Genomic DNA, 12,394 nt, shown 5'->3' on the forward strand with positions numbered 1-12,394 from the left:
GTTCAAACCTTCAGGGAAAATTTATGGAGATGTTGAAATAAATCAAAAGACACTATTGTCAAAATGTTGTCACAAAGACATATGTGAAATATCATTAAAAAACTTTCTTTTTTTTAAATTTTTTTTTAAATATCATTAAAAATATCTTTAAAAAAGCTTAAAACCTTAAGGTTTTAAGCTTTTAACTTCCAGGGAATATTGGATGATGAACTTAAACAAAAAGTATTATATGCGTCCAGGTTATCAGAACTATATTTTTCCACACCACACCCATTAATCACTCACTTTTTTTTTTAAAGCCTAGAAGCCATATTTTATCAAAATATTTCGAACTCCAAATGCACCTTAAAGGATAAAGGATAAAGATGCTCCAGAGCCATTGCTGGCGCATAGGGCGTCGAATCGACGTTTTAGTTGCTGGGTGTTTTTTACAGGGACAAGTAGCAAGCTTGTCGCCCAACCTTGCTGCGGCGGGGATCGAACCCTGGGCCCCATATTCCCAAGGAAGAACATCGATCCACTGTGCTACAACAGGTTACCTTCCTGTTGTTCTTTTTCCGTTCATAAAGGCTTCTGGCCGTGAAGTCAAAATATTCAGACTTCTTTATTATTTAAGGTTTATTGTTTTTTTTTGTCCGCTGCTTTGTTTACAATATTATACCCGTTTTCATTATATTTTCATTTTTTAAACTCTACAATGCACAAAATGCTATTTTTAATGCATGGATTGAGCTTCGAAAGCAGTTTTGGAAGGTTTGATAGATTGTGCATGCATTTAGAGGGAATTCTAACCTTCCCCCCTCCCCCCTGAAATCCAACTTAAAGAGTCATCTACTTTCAAAAATTGTGTACACCAGATGCTGTACACGATGCTTAGTATTAGGTTGGCATGGTGGGATATTCCACACGAAGTGTTGGAAGTCTACCAAGCGTTGGAACAAATTATGCTCCAAGATCTGCACCAAGTACTGGAGAGTGAGTACCAACCCGATCTCATTATTTTGTCGATGTTGCCAGCCTTTTCTTTTTGGCTTTGAAAAACTCTTCCGCTAAAGCGGAAGTGACCAATCTCGTATGGCTAATCCCATGCAAATCAATAAATACTTTTCAATTCTGAATATGTGTCTACCGCGCTAGTCTACCATGCAGCAGGGTTGCCACCCGTAGTGAAATCACTATTTCTAGTGATTTTTATATTGGCTAAAAAAAAAAATAACTAATTTTGCACACAAATCATTAGATTATTGAGGAAAATCACTAAATCAACCAGAAATTCACTAAAATCTAGTGATTTTGTTGTCACCAGGTGTAAACCCTGGCGTGTAGTGGCTTGGCAGCTTCGCTACCTTGATTCTCAGCTTGGCAGCTTCGCTACCTTGATTCTCAGCCAAAACCAAGCAAAATCGAAAAGTACACTTCTAAAAAATAGTAATAGGCATTTTGCACCATGTATTAACTAGAACAAGTATGTTTGCATGGAGGACCAAAATAGGCTCATAACCCTCTTTCCAATCTCGACACATAAGTTTATCAGAGAGGAAGGCATCTATTCCCTTCTTTGTAAAGCTTTCAGATTTTAGAATCTGAAAATCGTCTTTGTAAAATGTTGAGTCATACAAACATTTTCAATATGTATGACTGGATCCAGAGTGAGCCTTGAACCCTTCAACCGACCTGCTTCCCCATCAGCATCAAACTTGTAGAAGAAACGCATTAAGCCTGACTTATAACGCACGCCTTTTTTAATTAGAAAAAATAAAGTAATTTTCAACGTATGCAACTAGAAGTAGAAAACGGTCCTATGGCGTCCTCTAAGGTTATCATTGACCCCTCCAATCTCTCGCATAGCAAATCTTTTAGAAAAAAGACAGACATGTCACAAATTGTTTGAGGACAAGAAGACCAAGAATTTAATATATCTATTAATGGAGACACAAATAAGAGCAACGGCCTCTTTATTGTACATGAATATATTACTTCCATTATCCATTTTACCTTTTTAAATAAAGTGAATTTCTGTTTATTTACAATTTAAAAAGAACACTTTTTTAAACTATTTATCCTTGAAATTCTACTTCATTTAAAAGCAAAGAAAATTAATACTTAACAAAAGTTTTAAATGATCGATTGATAATTTTTTAGGGAGTCCGCTTTGTTTCAGTCAAGTTCAAATGAAACTGTAGCCAAAAACGATTTAAGAGTGGCGACAAAACAGCCCTTATTTTCGGCTTGCCTTAAGCTTGATTTCCAAATTAATTCACTTTCGCCGTAAGTTTTATTTACAATAGCCCCAACTTATGTTGGTTTTAATATTGAATTGTTCTTAAACTTTATTTCTTCTGCGCGTTTTCAGTTTAATTTCGCTCTTTAATTTTGTTTGGAAAATCATTTTTACGATAACGAATTTTAAATTTATTAAAATTGAAATAGAATTAAGATAAACAAAAAGAAAGCCGAATAGCTAGAAGGCTTGGTTCTAAAATAGTTCCTATTTTTCTTTTTAAAATATCTTATTATCAGACTGCCAATGAAAAAGAGGAAAGTATTTTGCCTAAGATGGAAAACGTTCACCTTCCTCTGGATCTAATTACTACAGATCATGCTACCGAATAGAAGACTTCTGTGTATCTCTGAAAGCCAATTGCTTTGCAAATAACACTCCCTGTTTCCTTCCAAAATCTCTCAGCTTTCCATAGGAAAGTAATTACGAAGAGCAAATTAAGTACCGTTGTGTTGTGGACCACGGCCTCTAAGGGAGAGTCGAGAAACGATTGATTGAATCGATTGTTAGACAAACGTTGGTCTTCACACCTTTTCAGTTCTGTTTACTTAGCAAGATAGTCTGATTGCTTCTTTTACTGAGGAAAAATCGAATATATTGTTCCGAAATTGCTTATCTAGTGAATGACCTAGGAAATAACAATATTTTCGTTTAGCCTTTATAGATCAAAGCATTGAGTCATATGCGGATATCTTAGTCTTTATATTTTTCTGCCTTTCTTACTATACATCATTTATACAGATTTTTCTTTTCTAGAGCTTCCAAAATGACGAGGGTCCCAAAGAAGACGTCACAATCACATTTTTGTTGGGGGTGGGGGAGGTTATGATAAAAAAAAGCTTTAAAAACGCATCAAAAACTTGCTCATATACATTTTTGACGTTTTAACGAGTCGGATTCCCGCCTTGGTTACGACTCACTACAACTTATTGTGGTGACCTCTTACGATGAGGTCGTTACAAAGAAAGTTTTGTATGAAGAAAAAGAATTATACAACCTGCAGAAATTCAAAATAATTTGACTAACTTAAAATATATTCGTTAGTTTCACATGAAGAAATCAGAAACAACCAAACAAAGTATACTGAAAATTAGTGTAAGAAAGTCAAAATCGACAATTCTTTTTTATAATTCTTTTAAAACAATAAAAAAAGCTTTTTTATAGTCTTTTTTGTTGACTGTCTTTTTTGGCCAACTTCTGCGGTTACGCGCCAAATAATAAAATTGAGAAATCCTAGCATACTTGCTTCACATTTTCAATTTAAGCATTATACCCTATCTTATGTTATATTATACCCTAATCGTATATACCCTAATCATATTAGGGTTAATTATACCCTAATCTTATGTCAAGTCCTGAAAATAGACTAGCGCTTTTGGGTCCATGATTACAGCTTTGTCCCGTTGTTTTTTGTTTTGTTTTTTCCTATGCCGCCGATCTCAGCTTGTTCCTGGAAACTGGTAAGGGTCTAATCTGTGTGGTTTTTACGGAAAGTGTGGACCTCAGGCCGGATTGATGAATATGACATTACATTTTGGAAAGCTCCGTAGAACTCTTGTCAGTAGAACTCCTATATCAGAGAGGAGTATCTGAAGTTGAGCAGCCAAGCTTTCGTTTCATCAAACCATGTTTCTGCTTTCGAGTGGAAAGCTCGGTTCTAGCAGGCAAGCAGGCAGGCACCACTTTCAAATTGAAGATGGACTAGAATCTATAAGTATTAAATATATGCGGCAGTTACCCGGCCCCACAGCCAATATATCTTCTTTGAGTGATAAATAGAAAAATTTACAGAAGCAAAAATGTGGCATTTTCCCACAGGTCCGAAAGTGCTGCCATCTATTGTTTCTACCCATTTCTGTTCGTGATTTCAGCTGAGTTTATCATTCGGCTTTTCGGACTTGCGGTAGAGAAATGATATCAGATGTGCCTAATAAACTTTAAAAGTTCTCTTATTGCTAAAGAAATTCGAGCTTATCCTTTGCTCCTTTCTGAGTGGTGACGTTCGAAATTTGGCCTACGGCAAAAAAAAATCAATTTTTTTTTAGCTAAGACAGATAGAACTTTTTTTCGACGGCAATCGATAGCTCTTGATGAGCTGATCAAAGTATATGACATCCATTTTTTGGTAAAAAAAAAATTCCTTCATGAGGTATACCAGTTTGAAAATTTAAAGGGGTTGATAACTTCAATAGTAAGGTACACACTGAAACGAAATCTAGGCCGATACATATTGTGAGAAATATAGAGGACTTGTAAGCAACAGTCGGCTGTTAGGAAATAATCACCTTCGGCAATGAGGGGTTAGCAACTTTTGCTAGTTGGTGTATCTATTATTTGTTTCCAGTGTATTTGATGGTAAAACCAATTTGGTGCCAGTGGTAAGACATGTAGAGGACTTGTAAGTAATAATCTTCTGTTAGGCTTCAGTCAACATCAGCGATGAGGGGTTTGCAACTATGCTAGTTGGTGTACCCATTTATTTGTTTCCAGTGAACTTGATGCCTATCACGGGAGAGGGACTTATAAGTAAGAATCGGTTCAATTTGGGCGAGAAACGGCTGTTAGCTCATAATAATCTTCGGCAATGAGGGGTTTGCCACTTATGCTAGTTGGTGTACCTGTTATTTGTTTCCGTAGTATTTGATGGTTAAACAAATTTGGTTCCAGTGGTAAGACATGTAGGGACTAGTAAGTAATAATGGCTGTTGGGCTACAATCATCTTCAGCGATGAGGGGTTTGCAACTTTTGCTAGTTGGTGTACCCATTTATTTGTTTCCGGTGAACTTGATGTCTATCATGGGAGAGGGACTTGTAAGTAAGAATCTGTTCCCTTTGGGTAAGAAATTTGTGCAAATTGGTGCACATTGTATTCGATCTCTTTAAATCTGACAGAATTAAGTGTTTACGCAACGGGTACAAACGATAACGTAAAACAATGAGGTAATTTTGCAATAATTAGTGTCACCTATGATATTTTTATCCTGAAAAGTTACGGATAGCTTTATAATACCAACTAGAGTATATAAGATATTGTTCCAAGCGGGCCTTTAGCGATTGTAAAGCGGGCCTTTACAATCTAAAAGCTTATTTTACTTTTTTTTTCATCCCTTTTAGTATCTTATTTAAATGTTGACAAATCTGTTAGAGTGTTTGCTTATTTTCCGAAAATTCTTGTTTTACAGCAGGGAGGTTAGCCAACCTTCATAGAAACCTTAAACACTGACACACAATATTAGTCAATTTTGGACTCACATTCATAATATTTAATACTATAACTAATGAAGCGAAAAAATTCCCAAAGACACCAGTCGATGCAGAACAGGAACAGATCCAGGATTTTCTTTAGCGGGGGCGCATAATAGGTTGCTCCAATAAACTTGCGAACGAAGAAATACCAACAATTTAAAGGGAATCTTAACGATTATACGTCGTAGGTAGGTACTGGAAATGGTCATAAATCTAATTTAAAATCTGGTGAAGGTTGAAGTTCTAAAAAATCTACTGAAATAAAAATGATGCAAAAATATTGATGCAAAAACTGGTAAGCTATAATAACTACTCCCATCATAAAAAATTAAGAGCTGTTCACCCTCTACAGTAAAATATGATATTTAGTACTTTCTGTATAATTTTTAGCCTTAACACTTCTGACCACTATAGCGAGTGACTCAAGCTTTGTATTGTAAAAAAAAATGGTCTTGAACCATCTTTAGAGTCATGCATTGCGCCTTCCTATTGGTATAGGTCAAATCATTTAGCATGTCGCCTAACTATATGGAATCGCTTAGTAATTATGATGGTAATGAAGAGTAGAAAATGAGGATTAAGATAGAACTCCTATTTTTCAATGCAAGTATGTCATTTAATATTTTCAGCACTCTAGTTTCTCTGCTTTGTCCAAAGAAAGATGAGAATTTGCGACATATTGGCTCCATCTTAGATTTCAGAGTTTGAAGATCAAGAGCGGAATCTAAATTTTGAGGCAGGGACATATTTACTAAGTAACATGTCATTGACGCATCGGAATATCAGTCGATCATGTAAGAAATAATGTAATCTAGTACTGGAACATAAATAGCTCTTTTCCAATAAAGAGGGACATTGTCTTGGTCGTCTTTTGAGACAGTGGGGTAATTTGATCGATAAGTTGGATTTTTCGCCATTCTTGAAATGTAAACTGTCACGCCCATAGCTTCCATAGCTTTCTCTGCACTTTCAAATATAATCTGGAAAGCCTCATCATACTTCTATCTCTTTTTATTCTTAGATATTTTTTCTGTGGCTGTTCAATGTTTACGTCTGAAGTAATATGCTTAGTGCAAGACTTGTGTCAGTTATATCAATCAAACAGTAAACAGTAATAATAAAGTATCAGGTTAAAATGGCGCACAGCAATTAATTTGCTTTTAGCAATGAACAACTGTCACGCCATGAAGACACAATTCTAAGTGTTTCAATTATTTTAGGCATATCATTTCTAAATCGCAATATACTTTCGTGATTTTCAACCCAACAAGTTTCGCAGCAAACTTGTACAAGATGACCTAAAACATTTTTAAGGACAAAATTTCGTTTCTGTGATACACTAAAAAAAACAAAAAACTTGCAATTTCTTTAATACTACCTACAGCATTACTGACATATTGGCTAATATTGCACAAGGAAATCGATAGGTTAAGAGCATCAGTTTTGCATCCACAGAGGTTGCTTCTTTTAGCAACTTTTTGGATCCCTGATACTGCCCCTCGCATTTTAGAGATGTTGACACTGCATCCAGCGCAGCTTATGCAAACACAGTTGTCAACGATCAATCCAATATCTTCCATGAGCTTGAGCAGAGGCTTGCCTAAAGTTTCATCTATAATGCTTGGTTCATGTTCAGTTATACCCTTATAGTTTGTTTCGTAAAGATCCATACATCAAACAAAGTCCTCTACAATACTGCTGTCATAAACATAGTGCAGAGAAAGACTAAGTTGTGAGGTATATGACGCATCCGTGTATACGTCAAATTTCTTCAGAGAAACATACTATCAAGTCATTTGCCGTCGTCTTGCTAATATATCGCAGCCCCAAATCCGCCACTACGTTAAGGGGGCACACGCCCCCCACCTGGACCCACCACTTTGCAGAAGACGATATACTTAGGATGGTTACCCTAGAAAATTGATTGAACATATTAATGTGCAAACAAATTTCACGCCTGACGAATGGAGTAGTGATTCTTTTTCTTATCAAACAGTGGAGCAAGTTTGTAAACAGGTTGAAACTGAAATAAGAATCCCTACTGATAATATACCATTAGTTTTATTAGAACAGTGTATATAACGTACTTTTGCTAAAATAAGATGAAAGGCATAAGGTATTACAAGACTTCAACAACAAGCTTAAAATATTAAAAAATAGCTTTCATTGTAGCAAAAGAATAAGGCAGGTAAATAGTTGAAACCAGAAGATCAATTCGTTTTTCATTCCAATCACGTACCAGAATACAACCTCATATATTCGGTAAGTCCATTAGAACTTAGTTTTTACACTGAGGCTGGGTAAGAAGGCCTCGGAAAAACAAATATTTTAATGGAAAGCACTCTTCTCTCGTTCCCTCTTTTTACTTTCAAGAAAACACCCAGCAGAGCATCTGCACTAATCACTTAGCGGCTTATTTCAGGACAAAGAAGCGATAGAAAACGGTTTGATTTGATGTTATTTGGAGGTAAAGATAAATTTAATGAGGACAAAATACAATACTACAACAAAATCGTTTTCAGAGAGCGCAATAAAATTGCACTCAAGAGTACAAAAGATCCTTATAGTTAATAAAACTAATCACCTAATGTTTTAAGCAGTGTTTTGAGCAAGCGTGCTGTTACTTTGAAACTTCGATTTCACACTTGCTGGATCACAAACTTAAATTCCGCGAAAAAATTGCGAATGGCATTTCTGTATGGCGATGAACACAAGTCTTCTTCTTTTGTTGTAAGTTGTAGGTCCGTGCATTTATTGCCATTTTTTTAAGGCCAAAGTTTAGAGTCAACCTGCTTGATTGAATTTCAACTGTTCATGTTATAACGAAGCTATTTAATAAAATAGATTAAGCTGTCAAAATTACAAACACACAGCACTTGAAAAATGAGAATCCTATATAACTAACTCTGTACCTAGGATATCCACACGATTTTTCCTCCTACGATTTTCAACTTTTTTCCCGAAAAATCTTCATGTCCCTCTTCAACTAGTTAAACAAGATTAATTTTGTATTTCTTGGCTCCATGCAAAGATATACCACCCTTTACGTTTTCAAAGTTGAGTTGGAGTTCAAAGTTGGAGCTCTGCTCCAAATTCAAATATGGTTTATGCACAAACATAAGAAAATACATAGGCCTCAAAGAATTTCTCACCCTTATAACACTTAGTTATAATAGCTTATAACTTAAATTCTATTTCAGTTTGCTTCATTGCTTTTAGTAAAATCAATCAATATAACAAGTAAATAGAGTATGAATGAAGTCAATCGATATATTACATACCATACAGAGCCAGAAAGCCAATTACAATTGGGAGAATTGGAATTGAGACATTCACATTGTCTTCCACTGATGTAAAGAAGCTAGCTAAAAGAAGAAAAAACAGAGAAATTACAAACAACCTCTAACAACAACAAAAAAAAAAGACAAACCAAGCATGAAGTGGGAATTAATGGAGCTGCTTCTGGAATTTTTCATAAATAAAAGGTTGTCCAACAAAAAAAAAATCCAAGGAAAGTGAAACGCAATATTCCAACCTAAAATGAACAGCGATAAATCATTGTTGCAGTACTAACTGTACTTTTCGGCCGCAAAGTATGGAAGGGAGGGTTGTGGAAACTTGGGACAAATTTGGTCGATAGCAAATAAAAAAAGACGGACGTCATGCCGGAAATGAATATAAATGCTATTTCTCTGGATCCTTTCTCAGATTCATGGTACTAATAGTAAAACTGCCTTTCCAAGCTTACTTCTTTTCTAATTTCAATAAAGCGTGCCTTATATCTTTATCTGACTTCTTATACTCTTTAGTTTTAAATTTTCACCCTGACTTTCTTCTTTTTAATGAGTTTCACGCTTGAAATTTGAAAAGTGTAAAATTCAAAAAAATTCAATAGGGTACACAATTGGTGCTGTAGTCATACATAATTTTGATTTTTTCCACATGTGTGATTATAATCTAACTGACCCAGCTATAAGCTGTTCAGTCTAAAATATCTAGGTCTTTTCTATCCCGTAAGTTTTTTGAAAATCGGAGTTTGTCCCTAGAGAAGAATTCTAATCACTATTAAAATTAATAACCACCCTCCTTTCAGTAATAATTTCCCATTGACATCGAACACTGATTTGACAGGGCGAATAATCTATTCTACCACATCTCAATCAAATTAATAAACGACTTGACAGTTTTTCAATGCATTCTTGTCACTAAAATCTGCTTTTGTCCTAGAAAGTGCTGTACAAAATCTGACTTCGCCAGAAAGGGGAAAGAAATGGAATTTAAGAGATTTCCTTAGATAAATTAACAAAGACTAGTGGAAAACAGACAATCTACAGATTCGCATATTTAATCCTTAGATGACAGATTTTCGTTTAAGTTTTAACGGAATGGCTGAGCAGGGGAGAAGATGGCTTACGATTTTAAGAAAATACAAGGATGCAGCATTTGAGAAAACAACAAGACTTTTATTTGTGAAAAATAAAACAAATGAAAAAAATAGAAAATGCAAAAGGGAAGTTTCAATTGAAAGCATTATCAAACAGTTCGTGGTAACGAACTGTAAGTAAGGAGAGACCCGGCTCAATAGTAATCGAAACTCTAAAAAACGGAATTTAGATACCAATAGATGCATGAAATTAATCGGATTTTTATGCAGATTTCAAATATATAAGTTTAATCAAGATTAGTTTTACCCATCAAAAGTTAAGAGCCTGACAAAATTTTGCCGTATTTTCCAAAAAAAGGGAGGAGAAACCCCCAAAAAGTCGACTGATCTTAACAAAAATGACACCAATAAATGCTTTTCTGATTGGTTTTAAATTAGTACCCTCAATGGGAGGGGGTTACATGGGAGGACCTTTCCAAGGAGGAATTTTTCATGGGGGAAGAGAACTTTTCATGAAGAGGGCGCCGGATTTCCTAGCATTATTTAAAAAACGATGGGAAATTAAATTTTTAAAAAAGCAAATTTTTCAATTGGAAATAAGGAGTAACATTAAACTTAAAACGAACAGAAATTATTACGCATATGAGTGGATTCGTCCCCTAGTTAATACCTCGCTCTATAAGCTATTCTAATTAAACGGCCTTTGTGATTCAGGGATCATTCATAAAGAATCGGAACAAAATTCGAAATTTAGCGCAGAGAGTGAGGTATTGACGAGGGGGTGAACCTTCTCATATACGTAATAATTTCTGTTCGTTTTAAGTTTTAATGTTGCTCCTTACTTTCAGCTGATTTCTTTTTTTTTATTTAATTTACTTGTGAAGGCCGTTAGATTTCTCGTAAAACATACGAACTACATGAGTATTTTTTATGTGGAAAAATATGAACTGTTTATATACCAATCATATAGCTAAATTGCAATAAGTGGACATTAAACGTTGTCATTGGTAGACACATAGTCCAATTCAGTGATTTCATTTGTACAATCTCATTAATATTTCATTTTATAGTTCATAGTAAATATTTCACAGCACAGAATCAATCATGTTCTCCTCATACTTATTTTCTCGTTTCCAACATTATATTTAAAATTCTTTCACAAACCACCACTTAGTCTGAAATATAGAAGAAGATTGGAATGCTGTTACTCTTGGTTCATTACTCTTTTAACTCGTGGAAGAAAGCGTTTTCTTCTGAAAACCAGCACCTTGAATACAGCTCAGACTCCTTTGAATCTTGAATCTGGATTTTTGGGTAAGTTCTTAGCTCTTCATATTCCTACCGCGCACAATTACTCAGAGGAAAGTTGGTACAACTTCCAGAAGTCTGCAGGATCTATGGCGTTTTCCACCTTTCAGCTACTTCCCTCTTCTCCTTCTAAACAGACTTCTTTTGAACTAAATCTTCTTCCAAATGTTCAGTATTATTATCCTTGATCAAATGTCTTTTTTCCACCTCTTTTCTTATTTTCTTCTCATCTTCTTTCCTTTTGTGCCAACTTTTTAGCATTCTCCCTCAAAAATTATACCTCTTTTGGAGCAGAGGGTAGCCTACTTGTTCTGAAGCTCGTTTAGAGTATCAGAGACTAATAGTCTGGGATTGAGCAGTTGATAATCACCAAATATTTTTCACTGGTCATATCGAACTAAAAAAAAACACACACTCAATGTCAGCATTCCCATGTAAATATCCGAAGACAATAGCACATTTTATCTCTCCTAAATAGTTATCAAGACTAAAAAAGCAGGTTAAAAAAAACATCAATCGTCAATGAAGCCCTGCGTTCAGACAAACTTCGCTTCAATTTACTAAATTGGCTTCAGAATCCACAGAAAAGGCTTTAGTCCAAGAAAAGCTTTCGTACACACACTGCCACCGCTTTCTACCTTATTTGATAAAAGAAAATTTCTCCTTGAATGGGCAAATTTAAAAAGACTGCTTTCCTTCAAGAATATCAGCCAATACCATCAGTTTGACAACAAAACTTGTGTTCTCATCATAATTAACCTACACATTTTATGAAGCATAATTTTTTAAGTAGTTTCTCGGGATGAAACAGCTCAGTGAAGTGGTAAAATATATCCCAAAAGCTCTTAAACTGAGGACTAATGCTTTGATGATAACACATTTGAGAGAGCTGTATATCTTGCAATCTCTGATTGCATCTTACAAGCTCTGGTTACGTACAAATCTAATTATGTAAAATGTAAAAGGTACACTGTAAACGTAGATTGCCCGTTCGGACAACACTCATATCTTGAGTACAAGAAAAGTCCAAAACAAGGATATCGTAACCTTTCGCGAACATTGTATCGGTTATACCATTTTCAAATAGTTATGAATCTCGATCCAGGGATTGCATTGTCATTTAATATAGGGTCTTATAGGATTTATCAAAGAGAGAGAGAGAGAGAGAGAGAGA

The 12,394-nt window shown here is 35.1% G+C and overlaps 1 protein-coding gene across 3 annotated transcripts in view; it reads right to left on the reverse strand.

Annotated features, from left to right (window-relative positions):
* Window positions 1–12,394, reverse strand: part of LOC136033060 (membralin-like) — a 226,060-nt gene that overhangs the window by 104,657 nt on the left and 109,009 nt on the right. For all 3 annotated transcript variants that reach the window (XM_065713652.1, XM_065713651.1, XM_065713653.1), the window contains exon 8: window positions 8,810–8,893. In XM_065713652.1, the coding sequence (XP_065569724.1) occupies window positions 8,810–8,893 (84 nt within the window). The remainder of the gene's footprint in view (window positions 1–8,809; window positions 8,894–12,394) is intronic.

Source organism: Artemia franciscana, chromosome 11 (genome assembly GCF_032884065.1).
Source record: "Artemia franciscana chromosome 11, ASM3288406v1, whole genome shotgun sequence".
In the NCBI taxonomy this organism is placed as follows: Eukaryota; Metazoa; Arthropoda; class Branchiopoda; order Anostraca; family Artemiidae; genus Artemia; species Artemia franciscana.